Below are 24461 nucleotides of genomic sequence, written 5' to 3' on the forward strand. Positions count from 1 at the left end.
AAGTATTTTTTCTTCTCCCTTATTTCTCTCTCTAATGACTTGATATACATAATTTTTTTGTTTTGTTTCACATGGGCACACTATTGCTACAGTCTTGCAACAACTTATAAATATACTTATGTTTAACCACCCTCATAAGTATTTGTGGGAACGTGGCCAACAGGTTAATTATGTTTGCTAGTTGCTTGGAAGAGGCACTAGCTTTTTTCACGGGTTTGATGCCCACCAGCTATTTTTGGAAATCAATAGCAGCAAACATGAAAAAATGAGAGTTATTTTCATTTTTTTCACACATGAATGTCTAATAAATGTAAAACAATAAAATAGATCCCTTCTTCTGTGTTCTTAACCCCTAGAAGTTTTAATTACTGAAAAAATTCAGGCATAGCTATTCATACATTTTGAATTGTTACTGGAACTTTGCCAGCTAATGTCAGCCGGTGTTGCTGAAGTGATTTAACTAATTAATAGGTTGTTACAACGTTTGAGTAGAATCTTGCACTCAAGTCAATAAAACTGTTTAAGAAGGAAGAAAACACTGTTGAGTGCATGAGTTAATCAAGGAGATAGTGCTCTGAAAGACCATCTGGGGACTATGTCTGAAAAGAGAGAGGATTTTGTCTTGTGAACGACAAAACTTGGCTTCATGGGGCAGATGGTTCAGGTGGCACTTCTGCCTGCTAACTTCAGTGTGTGATCACAAATAAAGTGATCACACACAAATCGCTTATGTGTAGCGATTATGGATTAGCAATAATTAATTTGCAATCCTTAGAAGTTAGATGGATTTGTCTCCAATTTTCTCATTCAGGAATGATCTCTTCACAACCCTGCAGAACCATTGAACAGAAAGGGCCATATTTTTGTTGCAAAAACTGTCCAGAAAGGACAAAACAAGGATATCTGCTGAGGCATTAGTCTCAGAAAGAAGTGCTTAACTCACTACTCAGTCATTAAAATCAGTGTTGAAGAGCTTGAGCGTGCTAGTCACGTGTTAGTCAGACCCATGCAATACCTGAAGCTCTGAAGCAGAGAACTGGGATTGAGGAGATGTGTCTGTGCATAGCTTTGCCACAGACACCGAGAAGCCACATCCTCAGTTAATATCCCCTGAATTCAATGCGTGATAGGCAGCTGGATGTCAAGCCCGTGACAGCTCTGTGCCTCAGTTTTCAAGGGGAAATGCTGCCCTTTCTTTTCAGACTGGGTTTGTGCCAGCAGTGTGCAGTGGTGCCAGCAGCATGGCTCCTGGACTCTGTAATAGAGCATGGGAGTATAGGTTTTGGGACTGCCATCTTATAAACTAAACATTGCGTGGTGCTGTTCCTTATAACAGAATCTGTGTTTCAGATCTGCCAAGAAAGTACCAGTGCTTCATCGTTATTTGTTATCTGAGCCTTGTAACTTATTAAGTGAGACTATAAATATAGTCATCAAGAAAAATAGACCTAAGTTGAATGTTAAATAGTAGCAAAAATAAAAATTAATGTTTCTGATTAATTTTCTTTCTCAAATAGTACCCTAAATGGTATTGAAATTTGTCACTTAATCAAAGAACTGTCTAAACTGTGTGCTATTACATTTCGAAAAAATAGAACACAATTTGCCCAGAAGATAAATAATTATGGTCCAATTTTGTAAGTGTATCTCCAGTTGTAAGAACATACTTTAAATAGGAGCAAGTATGTACCAATTAATTATAACTTAGAAGATTATTCTTAGCTCATTGTAGAGTTTTATTATTCACTCTTGAAAAAAAATCCCTGTAAAGGCACATCACAATTTTAATTAATTTTTTTCTAACTGTTTAATTTTTAATTTTTTCCCAAAGTGTTTAATTTTTAAACATGAGCTCTGCTAGCTACATATTTCATTCTCACCATCATATCTGTTAAGCAAGAAAAATAAAGTTAAATAAATTGGATCAGTATTCAAATAAAAGCCATTTAAAATGATGCTTTCAAAAATTAATCTTTATCTTTATTCTTCTGAAGTGTCCATCAATCATATTAGCTCTTTAAATATGAGCAGCCTTGAAGGCCCAGATAAGGTTTAATATAACATGGGGATACGTTCTGCAGTGTTACTACCTAAGCGGTACTGAAACAATGGTAATTTTATCCACTTGATTCAGTTAATACAGAGGGAAAACATTTCACATGCTGATCTAGTGCCTTGGAACTGCAATCTTGGAACATTTTACATGAAGATATAAAAATAAAAAATCTGTAGACTGGGGAGATTTCACATGTTTAGGTAACAATTAAATGCAAAACCATAATGACTGGAGGAGAGAGAAAGAAAAATCCCCACAAATGGAGAAAATTCAGTTAGAGGGCTCTTTGTTGAGGCAATAGTTAAAGAGAAATTACTTTGAGGATACTCACATTTTCATAAACAATTTTCCTTTCCACAAGAAGAACCCTCCTGTCTACAGTCCTGATTACAAGCCTCTCACAGGAGTAATTTGTAGTTTTTTGTAACCATAGGTTTTGCAGTTTCTGAAGCTAAGCCAGTTAAAATCAGTATTTGTTTTGATGTCTTGGTTTGTAGGGACGAGTTTTTTTCACATTATCCTAGTGACTTAACTTATAGATAGAGACCTAAAACCTTCCCTGGAGCAACTGGTTGGACTTTATTGAGTAGATCTGCTGCAGTACTGCAAGTATGCTATTACCGATTTGGTGGCAATAGAGTTTTCTTAGCAAGGAGCATAATGACATTTACAATATGGGCATGGGATCAGTGCCATCACTTGTCTTAAGTCCTCCTTCCTTGCCAGAGCATGGAAATGACCTTGCATTCACTGACCACACCACTGCTAAAATTGCTGGTGTTGGCCCTTAGAATGTAAAAATAGAGTAGCTGGCAAAGCCCGTTGAATTGTTATGTTTCACAGTAATTTTCAAAAATGTAAACCTCACAAGTGAGCAATGCTGACCTTTCTGGGGTTAGACATCCACTCCTAGGGTACCTCTGCTACTGACTGTACTAGCCAAACACAGAGTGACGGTCCTTCCAGCACACAGTTCTTCCCTGAATTAATGGGGCAATTAACCAAAAAAGAATTACCTTTTCCAGTGCCTTATAGTTCCTTAGAGTATCTGTTGGCTGAACTGCATCTCTTGTAGTAAACCAGAGATAATATTTCTGCCAGCAAACTCAGGAAAAACTATGTGTGTGTCTAAGAAAATGATTTAGTGTTTGTCAAGATATAAAGTCCTTCCTTCATTGAAATAAGACTTGACTGGGTTCAGTTCATCTTCATATTCAGATATCATATGATAAGACAGATTGGGGGTAAGGGCTTGGTTGGTCCCGTGGTCAGGATAGCATCCCTTAGTCCTTTTGGTTTAGCATGTGTTCTCATGACTGCTGTCAGTGTATGAAATGTCAAACTAAAACCAAAAAAAGTCTTAAGCTGGTAAGGAAGTTGTGCTTTAAAGACAAATAACGTAGTATATCAGAAAGTCAAGACACAATGACAATTAATATCACTTTCACATTCTATACAGTATATGTGTATATGGCCGCATATTTATGTTGCTGTAATTGCTGACCCAAAGTTTTGAGAGCTGCAGTTATTTAGAAAACTTCAAGCCTCATTCTGAGTTAATAGAAGCCAACAGAAAAGCAGCACCTAAATATCTGCTCCATTAATTTTAGTGTCTTGATGTCTTGTGTTTGAATATGTATTCTTAATTTTCTGTGATAGACTCAATGTTATGCAGTTTCATTTGCGTGCACATTCTGAAACAAGGGTTGGATGCATAAAAATAAACTGTTGATATTCATTACTGTTGAAATATTGCTTCAATATTTATTATTTATTGCTTTCAATATTGAAATATTGTTGAAATATCTATATTAATGATAGACTTTGAGTAAGAAGTGCAAATTCCATTTCAGTGAAATGGAAATTCAGCACCTAGCACATATGGATAATTCTGTAAATGTCAACCAAACTCACATTTTACTAATGTTAACTCTGGATTTGAGAATCAAAATTCAGCAGTATGGAAAGGCTGGTGAAAGTTTTCATTTTTTTTCTTTACTGCCCATGTATGTTTAAACATTATTTCTTTTAATGGATCTGGTTAGCTTTAAGGATTTTCGTACTTCCTTGGTCTTGGCATAGCAGTTCTATAGGGACCACAGAAGCAGTTGCATAGAACATACATAAGCCAATACCTACTGATCCTGGGAAATCTGAGAAGAGTCACTAACTTTTTTCAAGATTCTAAGATGTTAACAGGAAGCATCAAGGGGAGAAACTGTGGAACGTGCATTTTTTGGAGGTCCCATCTATGTGTTGGTGACATGTAGGATTTGCTTGAGCTATGTGGTCATAACCATAGCAGTGCTGATTGCCTGCATGGCTTGGGATATGCATATTCTCACACGGCAATTTGGTGATGAGAGGAGAAGAAACAGTAAGATCTTGAATCCATGCCAGGTTCTGCACTGTAATACCAGTCTACCCTGGCCAGATGGAAGCAGTTCATGGCAGAGATCATAGAATCATAGAATCGTTTGGGTTGGAAAAGACTTTCAAGATCATCAAGTTCAACTGTAGTTGCAAGTTGATTAATTGCTCTAGGATTAAGCTTTGACCCAGCAGTACTTCTGGATGAAGACATTGCACCTCTGATTTTGCTTTAGAAGGCAATATTACTGGTGTGTGCTGCGCATAGTTAAAGGTTTCTTATTCCTAGTAACATTGAAATGGATTATATTTCTCTTGCCTGCCATTTCAGTTTTGCTTTGGAGAGTTTACTCCTGAATAAATGTCTGGGTTTGTCTGCACCAAATGCAAAATACCTCAGTGCTAGTCAAGGCAGCCCTTTGTGGCTCTGTTAGTGTGGGGCTCTGCTAAAAATCTCTAAGCAGCAGCACTATCCTGAGCTATGTCAGCTCAGCAGAAGCAAAATTCATGTGACTGCATCTAAACCTGCAGATACGCCCCCTGAGCTGATGACTACAGTTGCCAGAGAACATGAATAAAACCTCAACCTCAGGATGTTTTTGCTGTTCAGAAAAAGCATAAAAAAAAAGCAGTAGGCATTAATTCCCCACAGTTCTTTGGCCAGTAGTAGGAGGAGTGCACTTTTCCCCCTGGTTTTGCCTTAATTTAGCTACATATTCCTGTTATTCTTTTTCTCAAGAAACCATCATAGCTGTTGGGACCAGCTAACCGCATAGAGGCAACAACAGTTTGTAACACTTCAAAGTCATCAATATATGGTTTCTTACCTTGCCTGCTTCCTTCTGAAGTACCAAAGAAGAACCAAAACTTCGAAGTGCTGAAAAACCACACTGGTTTCGTTTTCCAGGGACTCAGACATGTCCAAAGAGATTAGCTGAAGTTTTTTAACAAAAATACTCATCACAGAGCCCAACAATAGAATATCTCAATGTACAAAAGTTTTTTTTTTCTGGAGAATGAATAGATGGAAGTAAAAGAACCTCTTTGCTTTTGACTGGGATAGCCCAGTCTATGGTATAAGACATTGGTGAAAGTCTTAAAGTATTGATGTAACCTTTTCTTTCTGTGTTGTGTCAGTATTGATACCATATTTTACGGAGGTAATTTCATTTTTTGTCCCACTGTATTCGTGTCCAGGGACCGACAGCAGCTGTATCTGCTTCCAGATTCTCTAAAGAGGCCTTGCATATGAAGTTTCAGAGTTGTTTCAGCCCGGGTATTAGCAACTGTGTTTTGGTATAAATTTTATCAAGAAATGGGGCATTCATTCCTTCCTGCAAATCAGAAACTTATTCCTCTGGGAAGCATCTAGCTTTATCTGCAGGAATACCCTTTAGCTCACAAATGTTTCAGGTTCTATGCTTGTATAGGAAACAGAAGCAGGGTAGGCAATTGAAAGCCCAGCTGAGATCTTTTTAGAAGAAAATGGTACATATGCAGATCCTATTCTAGGTCTGAATTTGGCTTCAAGAAGCTTTCATTTAACCCAGTCAGAGTTTATATTACTTGAGCAGTGCTCACAGTTCACAACCATCCTGTGGCATAGCTGGTTTTCTACTGGTATTATATATATGCTGAATTAATGTACAGATCTTTCTATTGTTGTCACTCCTGAAAACAGCATTTTTAAGTAGCATTGTCTCAGTATATCCTTCCTTACTTGCATGTTGCTATATGAAGATGGAGCACTTTACAGCACAAGCAAGGGGGAGTTTCTGGCTGATCAGCTCCTGTTCTAAAACCTCAGCACTAAGGACAAGAAGAGGAGATTTGGCTTAGAGCCCAGCAACAGGGCGATAAGATCCCATGCTAATTTGGAGAGCTTATGTTACCTGTCCCACAGGTTATGTGGCACATTATGTGCTGATGAACTGGATGACTATAATTTATACTGTCCTGACAATGTGACTGAGTTAGGAAAAGAATGGCAAACATGTGTTACCCATTAGAAAAATCCGTTAGGATAGCCTGGAAGATTTTGGTGGCAGTAAAGAGATGAAAATGTAATCTTCCAAAAAATTATTACTGTTGCACTTTAATTCTGGAGTCTCATAAGTGTAGTCACCTTTGTTCCAAATATCGGGAGGCTGCTTATTTACCACAATGCTCGTACTGATTTCTTTTATAGAATCCCACTCAATGTGAGAGACATTGTCTACTGTACAGGAGTTTCACTGATGGATGAAGATGTATGGGAGTTCATTTGGATGAAGTTTCATTCTACCACAGCAGTGTCTGAGAAGAAAATATTATTAGAAGCCTTAACTTGCAGTGATGACAGAAACTTGCTCAACAGGTACAAAAATATATATCTGTATCTGTAACTGGTAATCAATTCAACATTTATAGATCATTGCCTGAGCTTTGGTCTAAATGAAAGAACTTTGCTTTTCAAGCACAGGCTTGCTGTCTGTTTAAACTGTCTTCTATTTTTGTATTAATGCATACAAAAATTCACATGTATTATGTCTTTTCACTTCCAAATTTTCCTGTATTCATTGGAAATGATTGAAATCCTATAATAATTGCTGTTATTTTTTTGGTATAGCATATCCTTTATTTAAATGTGTTGAGCAGTCTGTCTGATCTTAGTTTTTTTCATAAAAATGCACATGTAAAGTTCCACTCTGCTTTTACTGAAATCCTTTTACATCAAGATTTTTATGACTCATAAATGTGACTGGTGTTTGAAATCATAGAAATAAACCACGGAACTCATTTGGAGATTTAAACAAACCATTTGGCAGTGGTCGTGGTTTTTTTTTTCCTGAGAGTTTTCTGATGTGCTGTTGTGAGACTATGTGTTGGTGAAACTAGACAAGATTTTTTTCCCTTGTTTCTCCCACTAGGCTTTTGAATTTGTCTCTCAACTCAGAAGTTGTCCTGGATCAGGATGCAATTGATGTGATAATCCATGTAGCTCGAAATCCACATGGGAGGGATCTTGCTTGGAAGTTTTTCAGAGAAAAATGGAAAATATTAAACACTAGGTAAAGATAAAAAGTCTAAATTTATTTTGATGTAATTTATGTAAGTATCGTATACATATGTAGTCATGTAAGTTCCTGAATCTAGTCCATGCTCTTTTAATCCAGAAATGGAGGTGTCATTAAATATGAAATACATACATATGAGTCATAAATGCATTTATTCATGGATTATCACACACATGCATAGAAACATTTATCTCTTAGCTATCTTCTTTATATATCTATTACTGTATTGTGTCTGTGCTTATGATAATGAATTCTATCTATATGTCAATTGCTGCAGTTCTACTTTTACATAGATAAAAAAGCAGCACTTCCCAAAGGAATTTTGCTGACTTTAAGTCTGATAGAAAAAAAATATCTTTTCAAGAACATTATTTCAACTGTGGCAAACACCACCAAACTCTTTTTGAAACAGTTCTGTTTTCAAAAGGATGCTAATGTAGTGTCATCCTCTTTCCTCCTCTCTGTGTTTCAGGTGAGTTTCAAGTAACAGAGGAGCAACATTTTGAATTAAAAATAAATGAACAGGAAGGAGACGGGGTTCTTCGTTACACCTACTTCTCTTTCTTTTTGAACAAGTGCTACATGGTCCTATTCAGAAGCCCAGTCAACATTTTAAAATCCTTTTTGATTAAGATCTTGATATTAATTCAATGAATGACAAATTTCTTTAGCTCTTTAGGGACAGCCTGAGGGTCTGAAATATTTCACAGCCGCTCATCTGATACTGACAGGTTAGGAGAGACCACAGCTCAGATGAGGTTCAAGTTCTTAAAGGCAGGTGCCCAAGAACTTCAAACACCCCACACCAGACCACTCCCACGGTGTTGACAGAAAAACTATTGGAGATCTGTTCCATTTTGAACTTATGAGGAACCATCTAGTGTATCACAGAATATTTGAAATGGTATATTTAAGATGCTGTGTTTAAGCAACTAAATCCTAGGGCCTGATGAATACAGGTACAAACATACTATAGATTTCACGGCTCCAAAAGAAGAGTCAAGGAAACTCAGAGACTGTGCAACTTCCTTGAAGATTCAAAAAGTTGTTCATGCTGTTTTGGATCATACTTTATAGTTTGGTGGGATTTTAGAAGAAGTTCAGCTGGAAGAATAGGTCTGAGCTGGAATTGGTTTCAGAAGTTTATATTGCAGGAGAATACTTCTTGAAAGCAATTTCCAAAAATCTTTAAGAGTGCTGAAGAGTTTAAAAATTAAGAATCCTCCGCTTCTGGCATGATTATTCTAGGAACTGGACTTTTACAGAGAAAGTGGATGGCAGGCCCATTACTATTACGCAACCCAATGCAGTTAGTTATGCTCTGGATAGCAAATAATTTTTCAGGTTCCTCCAGGACAGAGTTTAGGCATAAATCTATTAAAATCTGTATTGCTACAAACACATACTCAGTACTTGTGTCCTGCCTTAGCCAGTACATTGATCTGACAACCTGGCTAACACCTGTGATTTTAGACATGGACAAAGTTAAGCAGCGTAGACAAATGGACAAGATTTAGAAAACTGTACCACATGCCAAATTTTCTGTGTTTTAGTTTTAACAGCTTACCTTCACTTAAAATTTGGATTTTATTTATCTCACTTGCATCATTGTCTCAGTTCCTAACAATCATCAAGGCCTCATCAAAAACCTGTTACTGTCCTTCCCTAATAAGAAAATAACAGAGGCTGCCTCTTTGCCCGACACTGACTTTATGTTATCTACATTCAGTTTGATCTCCAAACACAAGTCAGAGCTGCCAAAAGGAATGCAGTGGTCGCATTATTCTGAAAGGGACAGCCAGCTGAGTTTCTGTCAATCGCCAAAAGGTTCAACACAGTGGAATGAAGTAGTTCATACAAACTGTACATATGTGATATATATAGGAAATAAATTTGTTTTTATTAATTTGTAATTATAGGTTAAAACTCTTTAAGACAGACTTTGAGAGGGTGGAATTAGTCTAACACCTTGGCCCTTAGTGTTCAGTGAAACAGTGACATGATAGGATGCAAAATTAGGCTTCTGATTTAAGCTTGCCCCACTAGTACATTTTTAAAATACAAGCTTTATTGCAAAATTATAGTTCAGGTATACTCTGTCCCAAGGCATGTTTTTTCTACAATTTTTTACTTAAATATATTAATTAAATAAATGTAAAGAAATAAGTACATTTAAATTATTATTTAATTTTATTTATAATAAACCACTGTACAAAACATTGATTTAATAAGGTGCTATCACAATGGTATTTTCCATTGAATTTATTATAAAAAGTGTTGACATTTGAGATAGTAATATGAAGTAGCTGAGGGTGGTTAAATTATACTATAATGCTGTTTCCTCTAACTTTGAAACACAGCATGTCGAAGACTTAGAATGACAACAAAATATTGTTATCCCTTTATATTTTTACAATATGCTTGTATTCACATTGTCTGGAAGATATTGATAATGTATAAAGTCTTCAAAATCATTCATATCCCATTTACAAAGGTGACTAGAAATTGAGGTGTTTAACAAGTCTTTCATAAGAAATCCATGCGACTAAGCTAAAATTCTGAAGAAGAGAATTGACAATACTGTGCTTGATTTCCTGTTACTTGAGCATGCACTGCCTTGGCTCCTAAATAATTTTGCTCATGTATGCACATGCGTGTCTGTGTGTGAAAATTTAATCCAACAGAATTCCTTCGTTCTCAAGTGCTGAATCATTTGTCAGCATTTGGGAATTTGACAGTATTTGGGAAGCCATTTACATCTGTCCAAAGTAAATGGACTATGCTGCCTCTCAAGTCAAGTTCACACAAGTCCAAAGCCCGTACAAATACGAGGCATTGGAGGTTCTCACCCCCAGAAGTAAAGGAGCAGATGGAGAGCCTGTAACTCCAGGATGTTTCCAGGGAGCTTAGACATGTAAGGTCCTGGTTCTGCTGTGCTGTTGTCTTTCCTGTGAAGGCTGGGAAAACTGATACTTGCAAGACCAAACACTTTTTCTGTTTATTCATATATTTCACACCTGCAAAATACTGTTTTGGGAGGTGGCATTTCTGTAATTTCTGCCAGCAGAGCCTGTTTAGAAATTGCTGTTAGTGGCTGGGTTTTTACCAAGTGTATGCAATGGGCAGTAATCAGCACAGGTATTTGTGAAAGTATCATTTTCAGTGGAAGAAATTCTGCTACTTTTGTTTGCACTGTGACTACAGTACAGACTGCAAGAAAAATAAAATCTCTGCAGCTGTTTTTATGAGGTCGCTTCTGTAAAGTGGATTGGTAACCTTGTCAAAAGACCCCATCAAGAGGAGCTTCCAGTTTTCCAAGCAGTCAATTATGAGGCTAAGCTGAGACTGTAATAATAAAGGGCTTTGTTAGAAAGCCTAAATGTGCTTAAAGGACCATGAAATCCATACTTCCCATAGGAGGCGTTTGCCTCTGGATGTCTGTATATGTCAGTGTGACTGAAGTTTTGGAAAAAGAGATGTACTTCTGAAATATCCATGAATAATTCAGTTATTAGTGGTCAGGGAGTAGGATTTTTGATACCTATAACTGTGTTTCCCCTCACACAAGTTCAAGGTAGCAAGCAACACAGAGTAGACCTTCCCTAAAACAGAATCTTCTTAAATAAAACCCAGTTCTCTTCCCTCTGCCTCTTTCTATCCTCTCCCTGGGGCTATCCCTTTCCTTTTCTCTTTCTTTCTCCCTTTTGAAAGGACTGTGGCTTATGGTACCTAAACATCTAAGGGTAATTAATTTAGGATTAATAGAAGCAGAACAGAAAGCTGCGACTGTGCTAGTTCATTTCACTTTGAATTTTGAATTCCTCCTCTAAATCAGTTTTTAATAGTGGGTATAAACTGAATTGTTCCCCCAGATAACCTTAATTACAGTAAAGTCTGTTGGTATTACTTACACATGTCTGAAAGGAGAGCTGGATTCCTTATCTTAAAAACAGTCATGTTCAGATTAGCTGGATATTGCTTTGGATGTATGTGCAGATAAAGATAAGGATAAATATTTGTCAAGTGCATTTTGCTGTGCTGAATGGCATCTACCTTGAACGAATGGCATGCTTTCGGTTTCCAATGGAATTATATTCTTCCTGTTAAAGAATTTGAAAAACAAAATCTGCCACAAACTATTACCACATGAAATGCAAACCTTCAGGAGTAGTCTGGTTAATCTTATAAGTGCTGTAGATACTTCATTTGTGTGATTGGAAAAAACTTGTGGAAAAGCAACTGAAATAGCCGGATTTGAATGGCCAGTTTCAAAGCAATACCTGCAGAAGGTCATTGCTGATTGCTGCTGAATATCCTACCTTTTAAATATTCCTTGCCCAAGCTTTCAAATTTTAATTCCAGTTTGATTCTTTGAAGATGCTACATCATGGCCCGGGGGATTATTTTAGCAGTATTATTCCCTATCAGTATTATTTATTTTAATTATCAGGTACTGGAACAAGAAAATTTGATTCGGTTCACTTATCAAGAGGCTATTTGTAATGTAGATGAGGTGGATGAATACAAAATGCAGAGAAGGCTGCAGCACTTCAAAAAGTCTGTTTTAATGGTACAGCTAGAAGGGTTCCTCAGAATACTTCTCCATAGTTGCTGCTCCATTCCTTCTTTGGCACCTGTATTTTGAGCTGCTTGCTGTCATTACATAGAAAGCTGTTTTATTAAGCTTGAGGTGTGGTGATTTGGGCCTCCCCTCTGGAGCTCTCATCTGAGGCTGTGGTTAAACCCATTCTGCTTAGGAGCATTTTACTGAAAGTTAACTACAAATAACTCAGACTAGAAAAATGTCTCAGTCCAGGTGTTTAACATGGAACACTGCAACAGCAGTGTCCAGTTCCAGTGCTATTCCCTTGGATCCCCAGAGTTGGTCCCATGTCTTCTCCCTTGCTTATAGAAGTCTACTTTTTAACTTTCAGCTTGTCTGGGACTTGCACTAACTCTGTGCATCTTCTTTTTGCCCTTGCAGGTACGGAGAAGCATTATTTATGAATTCAAAGCTTATTAGTGGGGTCACAGAATTTCTCAATACTGAAGAAGAGCTAAGAGAGGTAATTTTTAAATTACTTTTGGCACGTGAGGCTGTATTCGTTGTAAGCAGGGAGCAGTGCAGGAGCAATGAGGTGTTGATTGCTGAGGAGCTCTGGTTGCTCAGCTGGGGTCGCAGGCCCATGCTGCAGCTGGGCAGCGTGAGAAGGAAAAGCAGGTTGCACAGGCACTCAGGTGAGTACGTCAGGGTGAGTGAGGTGGCATCAGGATGTGGGTAGTACAGGCACTTCTCTGTGCTTGGCTGGATATGTAGGTTTGGTTTTTTTCTCTGGAATGCTCATTGAGAAACTAAAGATGAGATCTTTCTAGCCACATTAGTTTATACTGCAGAGGGCGGCCCTAGAAAACCCCAGGGTTGAAATTAGAAGCTGCCTGTCCCTTTGTGGTTTTTTTGCCTACAGTATTTCTGTGATGAGAAAAGCCGAATGAAATGACAATAATTGGTTCTAAATGCTAAGTACTTCTTACTTAGATTGCAAAGGTTTCTCATTTTACCTTAACATCTGCCCTAACTGAGGTAGTTCTGTGGTTGAGTTATGCTCTGCTTAGCAGCTGCTCGACATTACCCCAAATGGATCAAAGGATTCTTATGCAGCACAATCATCATTAATTGACCTCTGATTATGTTATGATATTTTGTGTCCAACCATTTGGCCTCAGGAAGTTAGGGCAGAGCTGCAGCTGTTTTCCTCAAAGCTGGTTTCCTCAAAACTGTCCAGGTAGAAAGGACTGGGCTGGCCAGGTTTGAGTATCTGCCCTGCCCAAGGAAGCCTCCTGTACTCTTAGCTTTCACCTCCATGATAGCATTGACAGGCTGCCTGTTTATACTTCCCCTAAAAGAAGCTGGCCTTGTAAACATTTTGCTATAATGTTTAATGTAATATACAGAGATCAGGTAAAGTCTGATTTTGGTAGTTAGTTTCCAGCTCCCTCTCATACTTTTGACTGTGATGGGAATGAGGCAGTTGCATGATCGGCCTTTTAAGTTGAGCCCATGCACAAAGAGGTGTTGTTGGAAGTTAGATTTAAATAAACAAGATTAATTTGGTGTCACCAGGACGCAAAAATTAACTAGTTATTAATAAGTGTTGCTAAAACTGCCTGATTTTATACAAGTCAACATAACCAGCAACCTACAGTGCAGATCAGCCTTGCAGTTCTCGTTTAAAAACCCCAGTAATTCAAAGCACATTGGTGCCATCAGCTACAATAACCCAGGTGATAGTGCTGTAATTTGAGTATACACAGGAACAGAGCAAGGGCCTTTTCAGTCTGCTGAAAAAAGATCAAAATTTTCTCATAAGGGAAGGAATCTGTTTCAGGCATTCAAAGATCATCAAATGAGTTCCCAGTTGCTCTTTTGCCATTGTCTTCAGGCTGTAATCTTCCCTTCTTTTTCTAAACAACCAACCTGCATGGTATCATCAAAAGGGTTCTGCAAATCAAAGTGAAATAAACTCGTTGTGAAGCTTGATAAAACCAAAGGACATCAGGACTGCCTTCTGCTGATATTTGCATATAAACCTGAATTAGAAGCATTTCCAGTGCTCCCAGTTTGGTTTCTTAGATAGAAATAAAAGTTTAGATCAGCCCAGCTGTCTTATGTGTTGCTGCAGGAGAGAAGGAGGTAATGATATTGATGTGATCCGGCACTGACAAGTCAGTATCTTCTGGTGTAATGTGAAGCAATTGCATCACATCTAATTGACAGTCTGCTGTCTTATTACATTTCCTATTAAATCTTTCTGTACGATACAGCATTTACTTCAACAGTGATCATGGAGGTTTGTCCTAAATGCCTGACTTTTTTGTATGCACTGGAAATATTTACTTTCTTTGGTTCCTGCAAATTTAACTTGTTAACTTGTATTTCCAGCTAAAGAACTTTATGAAGAGTTATGAAGGGGGAGCTGCTGCTTCTTTCTCTCGTGCCGTGGAAACAGTGGAAGCCAACGTGCGGTGGCAAAGGCTTTATAAGGAAGAACTATTCCAGTGGCTAAGAAAATCCTTGACACACTAATCTGTCTTTACAGCCAACCATTTAACAGAAAACTCTGCAAAAGGAAGAGGAGTCACGTTAGAAGTGTTCAACATTAAAATCATGAAGACAAGATCAGATTGCAGGGATAAGATTTTTTTCTTTTTTTTTTTTTTAACTGTGGGATTTTTTTTACACTGGGCTCTTGTGAAATTGTCAAGAAGCTTTTCAGGAGAAGATCATGAATGCTTGTGAAATCCAGTCATCAGTGTGTACAACCAAACATATTAAGTGGTGCATGTAAATGTTGAAGAGAAACAAACAGAAACCCCTTCAAAGACTATTTTCTGCATGCTTGTACCATCCCTGCCTGTATTCTAGCATGCTTATGTGTAGCAGCCACATTTTGTATGTGAGTTCCAGTTACATCAAAGATGGGCATTATACAAAGCACAAAGACTATCTATGACAATCAGTGTTGCAATGAACAGGAGGAAAGCAAGGAAAAGGAAATGCAGAAGGCTTCCAGCTTGGGGCAGTATGAGATGTAAAGTCAACTTTCCTGCTAGCTGCCAATTGGTCTACCACTCATATTGTCTCTTAATCATTACAAAGATGCCAGCTCATTTTTTTTAGTTGCCAGTTGTTGTACCAGCAGTCTCCATATTCCCATATTTAAATTAGCAGGATATATAGAGACAGGAGAGAGAAGGGGGTGAGGAGTGGGGGCGAGAGAGAAAATGAGAAGGACATCATCCATGCATTTTAATCATGTACATTATTCACTGCCGATCAGTGGAACAGTAGTTCTAGCTGTGAATGTATGCAGTGTTGGAGAGGAACTTTGCATTGATTTCACAGAATCCATGAACCACCTCTTCTCAGCTATTTTACAAGGAGTGATACTGACAACGGGTCACCCAACCTGTTCAGCTGATAGTGCACGAGTATTATAAATAAACATAAGATTCAAATGGAAATCAGCACAAAAGGATAATATCTTGCATGCAGACATAAAATTACCCAAGAGGGCTGTCTTGCATGTGGTAGACCAGCCTCTGTAGAGATTTAATATGATGGACAGGTCAGATTCTCTATGTGGGCAATACTTTTGCAAATATGAGATGTACCATTTATGCCTACTTAGAAAAGTGAAATATGGAGAAAAGGGTGTGTGTGTGTGTTAATTTTTGCTGGCTAATACCAAAAGCACCATTTTCTTTCTATTTCCTTGAATTTCACATGGACTGTTGTAGATGAGTGATACTTTTCTTAATCATATGTGTATTTCTTTCTTCTCAATCCCTAATCTGAAAGATCAAGGTCAGTGACATGGTGGAACTGCTACTTGTATAATGACTATCTGGATAAAACTGATGGGCGCTAAATACTCTCCTATGTCTATACCAGGGAGAAAAAAACCCCACAAAACTATGGAGAGTTTTCAGGAGGTAGATTGCAGGAGCTTCAGAGGAGGAATGTAGATGTACAACAGTGGGGTTTTTTAATCTCATCCCAGCCTGTCACAATTGTCTGACCACACCATGGTCCTCAACATAGGGAACGTGGCCAGCCAAAGCAGAGAGCAGCCATTTTATCTGGTTGTTTCCTTCACAAGGCATGGAAGTTACCAACACACTTTATGATTGCGGTTGCTTATCCCCAGTAAGTTGTGAATTGATGCGCTAGTGCAAAAAGAACCAAACCCAAGCATGTTCAGATATGATCAGAGTTCTGTGGAGACAGTATTCTTTGCGAGGCTCTCATTCCCATAGTACTCTGCTCCTCAAGACTGGTAGATGCATCCCATAACTAAGCTGTTGTACCCATCCTGAGCCTGTCATTTTGTGTCTTTTACTGTGCAGAGGGTGCTGTTTGTGGATTGGGTGCATGAAATCTTTGTGTTGGGCATTTGCTCTGCTGTTCGGTGCTGTGTGGCACCACGTTAGCTTGACCACATGTAGCCAAAAGAAGAGGGAGTCCTGTGCTCTTGTACTGTTAACTCTTTGCCTTATAAATAAGCCCTAAACCTTTGTGCTGTGTTGCAATGCTAGTGAACCTAATGCCCAGAGACATGATCATGTCCGAGTTGAGTGAAATCCTCCTTCTCCTCCTATGTATTTTACCTACCTCACAGGGGTGTTGTGAGGCTTGACTAATGTTAGCAAAGCACTTGAATATCCTCTGATGAGAGGCATTTAAAATTGCAAAGTATTATTTTATGTGGTTGACCAAACTCAACCTCAATGCCAGTATGTAGCATCACATTTTTAATTTCTACTGAACAAAATCATATACAGATTTTTTATAATAAAAATAAAGCCAAATATTATTTAATATAACCTCTACCCTGTAGTGAAGGCCAAAATCATGATATCCAAAGAGTGTGCAGAAAACCAATTCCTCAAACGTGAATTGTTTTGAGGATTTCAGAGAAAAGAAGTGTGTAATGGTCTGTCCCTTTGCGATTTTATTCAAGACTGTCTTTGATGACTTTTCTTTTTCAGCACCACAGATTAAACTACGTACTTCCAGGATGTGCATAGAAGTTTCTGGTCTTTGCACTGGTAAAGGGCAGGCTAACAATATGTTCCAAAGTCATAAGTTTATTTCAGCCTGTGTATTATGCAGAGTGCACAGAATTTTCCACTATTGCTCATTTGAATTGAAGTTATTGCACATTTAGTTGGTGTTGGATGTAAATTAATATTTTAGTGGCCTTGAGCAACTGGTCTACCACAACTATCAAGCCCTAAATGTATTAAACATACCTACTGATGTATTGCTTATAATTGTTGTATTCTAGTAATGTGATATTACTGCTACAGCTAAGGTTGAACTGGCCTTTCCGTTATAATTCCCTATTCTTTTATTTTTTATATTTTGTATTTTACTGTTTCACACTGAATCAGGATTAAATTTAAATGGATTAAATCCAACAAAACTATAGGTGTTTTCTACAATATTCAACCCCCCTGCATTTAATTATATGACTTTAGAAAGTTGTTTTTAATAGGAAGTTGCACACAGCTCTGTGATAAAGAATAGTTGATACCTCATGGAAAACTCTATTACAGTCTGCTTAGAAAAATCTATTTATCTTACTGATTTTCTTTCTCCGTTACCAGTCCTTTTCTTCTTTTGTCCTTATCTAAATATGGCCCCCATTTTTATAATTTAGATTGTGATTAAGAAGCCAAAACTTTTCAGCATTTTCAAATGGATTTAATTTTGTGCTTTCTAAGGAGAGGAGATGCTGCAAAATGCGGGTCTAGGCTGGACATGGACCTCACCAAGGCCCTGGGCATCATTTTATAGAGATTTGATAAGGCCTCTATGTCTAATCAGCCTTTGTATGACTCGGGATCCTTTGCCATTATTAATTGATATGGCTGGCTAAATCATACAGGAAAGCATATGAATAGACATGATTTTATTCCAGCATAACAATGCACCTACTGCAAAGTATCTATTGTATTTTTATGGCATTTTCCACTACAAAAACATCAACCTATTACTTTGTAGCTGGTAGAATTATTCATGTATCTACTGCTAATAGCTGTTAAAATGATAGTAGCTACTAATTGTGACTAGGACAGAACAATGCGAAAACATTGTTCTAAAACAAAATGTCACCACTTCTATTACTGGGAGTACTTGGGCATTGATTTTGACTTCTCCTTAAGTACATCCAAATTTGTGACCTTTGATGATCTTTTCAGTGAACATAGCAAGAATTGCAATACTATGTTGGGAACTGAAGGTGAATTTTGCATAACTTTTGGGCTGTTGTGGATATTTCACTGAGCTTTAGAGTGTCAAAGGAAGTATCTCCACTGATGCAGAAGGGTGCTTTCACAGCAAAGATCCTGAATGACACAATTAAATCCTTAGTAGGGAGGAATAAAAAAGGAAAATTTTATACATATATATATTCATGTGGAAAATCCTCTGTAGTGATAATTTTCCCATAAAATGTCAGTAGGTCTGATTATTTAGATAGAATGAAGTGAAGCCAATATTTGCAGATGAGGGTGCCTTTGTTTAGATATCTGCATAATAAGATTTTGGTTTTCCACATGATCATAGCCTATACTGAAGTAAATGAAAATAGATTTTGCATCAAATGTGCAGCTTCCTCTTTGAGGAAAAGGGATGTGGCTTTGAAAATTGTTCATGTGTATTATCAATTTACCACCACTCCTGTTATGAGTACTCACCATATCAGGCTGCCTGTCCTAAGCAGGGTTTATAGCCCCCGTGTCAGTACGAGCATGAAGGAGTAAAAGGACCATGCTGCTTCTGAGCAGCCTGAATAGAGGTTGTTTGGCCAGCTTTGGATGGAGCAGTCTAAAAACTGCTGACTGTATCACTTGCCACTGCTGCCAGCCTGAGTCAGGAGGGCAGCTGGGAACCACTGAAGTGCAGAGAGGCGCCATCCAGGTTTCTCTCAGCTGGATGGGGCAGGGGGGAAGAGAAGATGCCTTTTCTAATCATGAGTTATGGGTGATCTTCAGAGATTGGTGTCATTGCCTCATGCTAGCAGGAAACAAAGGTCCAGCTGGTGAGCCTGCATTTCCCAGAAAAAACTGAGCTCTGGTCGCCCCAGCTGGAAAGTGTTGACCAAAGTGCTTGTAAAGGTCTAGAATATAATGTCCATTCTTCAGAAGTAATTTCAAACAGTCAAATATTTTGAATTTATCAGGTATGCATAAGGACACAGGCAGCCTTTTCCATTATGAAAAATTACTACAAATTATTTGTGGTGGTAATACAAGTAATAGCAGCTACTGTACTAATACTAAAAAAAAACCTTCAGATGCCTGTCCAAACCTGTATGGCACTAATGACTGAGCAGTTCCCTTTTTACATACAAAACCATAAAAGATTGGCCACATTGTTTCTCATAAGACTGCGGAAGCTTCCGCCTATCTTAAACCAAATACTGAAACCCAGTGAAGCCACTCTGACTTGAGCAAGTAGTCAATGCTGACATGAGTGATTTAATTTTCAGAGAGAGGGAAGGGGAGAAAGGGACTGCTGTGTGTAAGGATTTTTCACCAAAGTAAGGCCATGTGCCCTAATCGGAGCAGAATTTAAAAATTAAGAATGTTTTGAAGAAGCCGGTTAAACTTAGCTCCATCTTGTGTCCATGCTGCCAGTGGAGGTTAGCTTGATCTCAGAATACCCCTACATGGTAAAACAGTTAGGTCAGTCGGCTCTTATCAAAGACGTGTGGAGCCAGTTTCATTGGGATGTGTTTAAGGAGAATCACTGACATAAGCAAGTTCTGTGGGTCAGACCCAACGTCCTTTCTCAGAAAAAAACCACATTTGGCTGATTTGTAACCACTGAAGTTAGTGCAATGATGCCAAATAGTATTTCTGAATGCTTTGCATGTTTTATGTGCACCATTTTGTAAGGATGTCAAAGTGATGTTGGTAGAACGTAGAGGTGAGCAGCGTTGTGAGAGCAGAGGGGACTGTGCTGCAGCAAGCAGTGACGAGTTAGGAGGCTTTAGGCAGAGTGCCCCAGCGTTTCCTGGACAGCATCACTTGGATTTGCCTGATCAGGATAGCCTAGGTGCAACGAGCGAGGCCAAGAGCCAAGATGCAGTCTCAACTCTCTGCGATATGTTTCAGTCCACTTAATATGTTCATTTCTGTAACTTCATAATAACCTGTAGCCAAACTGATGACACATGTGGCCGCACATCCTCCGTGGTGCACAGTGAGGTAGATCCGTTGAAGTGACTGATGTGAATTGCAGCTGAGGATCTAACCCATTGCTCTCGAAACAGCCCCCTGAGGTGACGGCTGAGCAGGTGTACAGGAGGTTTTGCATATTTGTTTGCATATGCATTTCAGTAGCACATATTGGATGACAAATTTTTTTTGTTTTCCTTTTGCTTTTCATTAGAATAATACTTTGTGATCAGTTCCAATGTGATAAAGCTTTATAATATGTTTGGAGAACTGCAGAATACTATACTGTGAAGAGTGTGGCCACTCTGTTTTTTTTCCTGCAAATGGTAGATTTCAGCAGAGGTGGACTTCTGTGGACTTAGACACTCTGTGAAAAAAAAAATCTGACAGTTTCTAATGGAAACATCATTGTAATTACTGTATAACTACCTTGTACAAAGTCAGCCTTATTATATGTGTAAATGTAAATTTGTTATGTTGTTTTTATGTTTGAGGGACAATAGGCTTTGGGGTGGGTGAGACGTATAGCCTTATAAAAAGAGATTGTAGCTCCCTGTCTGATGTTTTACAGGAAGGTGTTTGTTTGCTCTATTTTTGCAGAAGATAAACATAAACCAGTTCCCTGAAAACTAGCAATCTATTCCACTACACACACATCAATGACATAAATGGATCATACTATTGAAAATAAAGGCTTGATAATAAATTACATTATTTTCCCAAGAGACTCCACATGTAAGAACTTTTGACACCTTAAGAAGAAGGAAGAAGTCCTGCAGCTATTAATGCTGGTTATAATGGATGAGTCCCTCTATTAATTCTGTCTCAGCCTTAGATTAATTTTGAATACTGTAATTAGAAGAACATATTTTTCCATCACTTCTCAAATCTGTACTCTTTGGAATTCAGTTCTTTGTAAAGTAAGAGGTGGAGCTCAGTTTAGATACATTTCACCAATGGTTTCATACAAACGAGTGTTTGCAATATCAGAATGCCATTTTCCTTTAAAGGAAATACAGATAGTTGCATAATGTCACAGTTTTTTCTCTATGTACCATATACACATGCATGTATAGCTTCTAGTTGTGGACGATTTGCTTTGAAAAAGCTTCCATTGGTTGTTTGTATTTATAGGTCTTACTCAAAGGTTCCAACTCAGCAAAGAAGTTGGACATAGGCATGATGTGAGGCTGTGTTGACCATGACTGAACCACGTATATAGGCATGTAGGCAGTCCCACTGATTTCTGCGGAATTAATCACATGCTTCTAATTAATGTATCAAATCATGCATATGGCTGAAACAGTCTTCCTGGAAAGTGATTTAGGTTGAAACCTGTTTCTGCACAGGTTTCAGGTGCAGGATATGGTGATGTGTTGCTGAATTTAAAATCACAACTTTCTATAGAGCCAGCTGCTCTTCTCTCTTTTCTTTTTTTATAGGAAAGCATATATTTTGCATATAGAGGGGAGATACTAACTGATTCTCAGTATATCTAAAAATGCCAAATTTAATAAGGTTTTTCATTTATTATTTGAATCATCTTAGGATTTCAGAATAAAAGCAGAATTATTCTTACAATGTTAATTATTGAATATAGAACTAATGAGCAATTTAAACCGTTGGCCAAATAAAATACATGAATTTCTGTTACAGTTTACCAAAACAGTGTTTTTCTATGATATGCCTTTAAAAATGACTCCATAAATATGGGACCGCTATGTGTTCAACATAAAATTTTTATTCAACTCTAAGGACTGACTAAACAGATTTTTTTTTTTTAAATGAGAAACTTTATCTTCTGTATTTTAAGCAGAACAAATTTGAATTTTGTCTCTGATAATAAAATTTTGTATAGTAATGTGTAATTCATCACTGTCTTAATTTTCTGACGTGGAGACATGGCTAAGATAAATAATACCCAGCCTTTTGATTATGTTCCCATTTCAGTTCAGATAACAGTTTAATAATGCTGAATAGATACACTGAGGGCTTACAATGAAAAGCATGCAAGGAAACGTATTTTTTTGATATGAGGAATTTTTCAAAACATTAAAATACTGGGACTAGGAGAAAGCAGAGATCCACAGAAAATACAAAATTTGGGCTTGGAAGTACTCTTAAGCCCTCGAAGACTAACAGGACTGAGACTAGAATGGAGAGCAAGGTCTGTCTTTGTGCTTTTCTAATTATGTAAATTTTGAATAAGCAAAAAGACCTTTTCATTGGTAAAAGTGATTTCAACTGGAATGCAGTTCAAATGACTTTTTAATAGAGTCCTTGAATTCAGGCTATTATTTTCCTTTTTTGAAGAACAGTTTTCAGTAACAATGAGATGTGAAAAATGTGCAATTATTTACCCATTGGATACAATCATGTTCCCACTGAAGTCAATTGGCGCTTTGACATTGACATCACTGGGAGTAAAAGCCAACCCTGTATTTTTCAAAATATACCTTTCAATGCCAGAATGTCTTTTTCTTTAACAATACAGATGTTTTCCTCTGTACTGCACATCTTAGTCTGCTGAAAAGCTGAAGGGAATTTTTAAGGTCTTGATTTTGCAAAGCACAACAGGCAGCATTGGTGCTTTGAGCACAGGTGACCAGAGCTGGGGCCTAAATGAGTATGTTTATAGTATCTTACCATTAAACACTTCACTGTATTGTACTGGGACTTGAGTTTTGACCATCCTATGGGCGTATGTCAGCAGAGTATGGAGTTGTATGCCTCATACCTCTTTTTTTCCTGAGTTCAGGTCTGCAGCAAGAGTTCAGGAGGCCTGAGGAGGTGGCTTGGGGGCCAGTAGAGAACTTTCACATTAAGAGGGCATACTGGTATGTAGGATGAACTATGAAAGGCTAGGACATACTGCCCCCAAAAGGAGTCTGGTCCCTCCCTTTTATGCTACATATAGCTCTGCAGGAGTGTTGAAACAGCTGAGAAAAAGTGCAAGGCTACCTTGAAAGCATCCTTGGGAGAGGAGGCAAAATGTGTGGAGGGAGAAATGGCACTTCCCTCTGAAATCCCAGTGGCAGCACATCTCATAACCAAACATCAGAAAGAACATGTTTGTTTCTTCTCCAGCGTGGCCGCTGCAATCAGCAGCACTTCAGTCGGTGGCTGAGCTGCTTCCAAGTTGAACATTTTCGTACAAGACCAAATGAAGAGCTGTTTATTTGCACTCAGCTCAGCTCTTCAGTAAGAGCTGTACTTTTAAGTCACCCGTTTGCTTTGAAAGCTCCACAGCTGAGCTGGAGGGAGTAGGAGGGAGAGAAGTTACAGTCTTTGGTTTGTAAATTGACTTAGGAGTATTTGCTATCTTAATAACAGAAAGGCAGCTTGTGCTGACTAATTCCCTGCTTCCTCGTATTCCTCACAAAAAATATCTAGCTTCTTTTAAGCTGCACTTTCAGCATAGAAGCCACCACGCAGAGTCCCACTGCTGTCAGAGGCACTGGTGGCTCCTGCATACTGCAAGGACCAAGGCCTTGGGAGAGGAGAGAAACAACTCAGTGAGCTGGTGACAATCCTGGCTTTTCTGAGAACCAGGTGCATAAACCCCATGTTAGAGAGACAGTATTGAGAACAACGTATTTTGATGGCTGAGGCTGTCTTAGGGGTGGGAGGGGAAAATGAGCACAAAGATAGTTGTCAGAAAGGTGTAGTGAAGGCAAAGCTGAAATGGTGTGAAAGAACGAGAATGTGCTTGGGAAATTAAAGCCTCATTGTGTAGAAACTTAGTCTTTGAGTCAGCAGCCACATCTACTGTGGCCAAAATCTAGTTAAACAGAAATTGGTGAATGGCGAAAAAGAGGCATCCTACCGGTGGTGATTGTTTGCATCATGTGCTGATGTCAAACTACAGAAACTCCTCTGTACTGAATTCAGCCCATACTGTCCTGTATGTCTGTACCAATTTCTTCTATGTCACCCTGTTAGAATGTGGACTAATGGTGCAAGGCTGAATGAGAACTGCATCAGCAGGGCCATGGTGAGACCTGATCCTCAGGTACGCTTCCCATTCTCCCCTTTCTGACATGGTCCAGCTGCTGTTCTTCTCAGACCACAGCAACTGTAGGAACAGCAGGTAGATCCTGGGTGTATTTTGTATGGTTTTGCCTTCCTATCACCCTGCCTCTCAGCAGGAATTAGAAGGCTGCAGTGAAGAAACCGGGGCAGAAAGATCTAAGTGTCCTTGATTTCCGTGGTGCTAGCCATACTGCCCCTGA

General features: G+C 38.4%; 1 protein-coding gene across 1 annotated transcript in view; it reads left to right on the forward strand.

Annotated features, from left to right (window-relative positions):
* Positions 1-22009, forward strand: part of TRHDE (thyrotropin releasing hormone degrading enzyme) — a 214264-nt gene extending 192255 nt beyond the window's left edge. The window contains exons 16-19 of the mRNA XM_027812500.2: positions 6615-6782; positions 7336-7476; positions 12467-12548; positions 14423-22009. Coding sequence (XP_027668301.2) covers positions 6615-6782; positions 7336-7476; positions 12467-12548; positions 14423-14566 — 535 coding nt within the window. The 3' untranslated portion in view covers positions 14567-22009. The remainder of the gene's footprint in view (positions 1-6614; positions 6783-7335; positions 7477-12466; positions 12549-14422) is intronic.
* The last annotated feature ends 2452 nt before the right edge of the window (positions 22010-24461 follow it).

Source organism: Falco cherrug, chromosome 5, assembly GCF_023634085.1.
Source record: "Falco cherrug isolate bFalChe1 chromosome 5, bFalChe1.pri, whole genome shotgun sequence".
Taxonomy (NCBI): Eukaryota; Metazoa; Chordata; class Aves; order Falconiformes; family Falconidae; genus Falco; species Falco cherrug.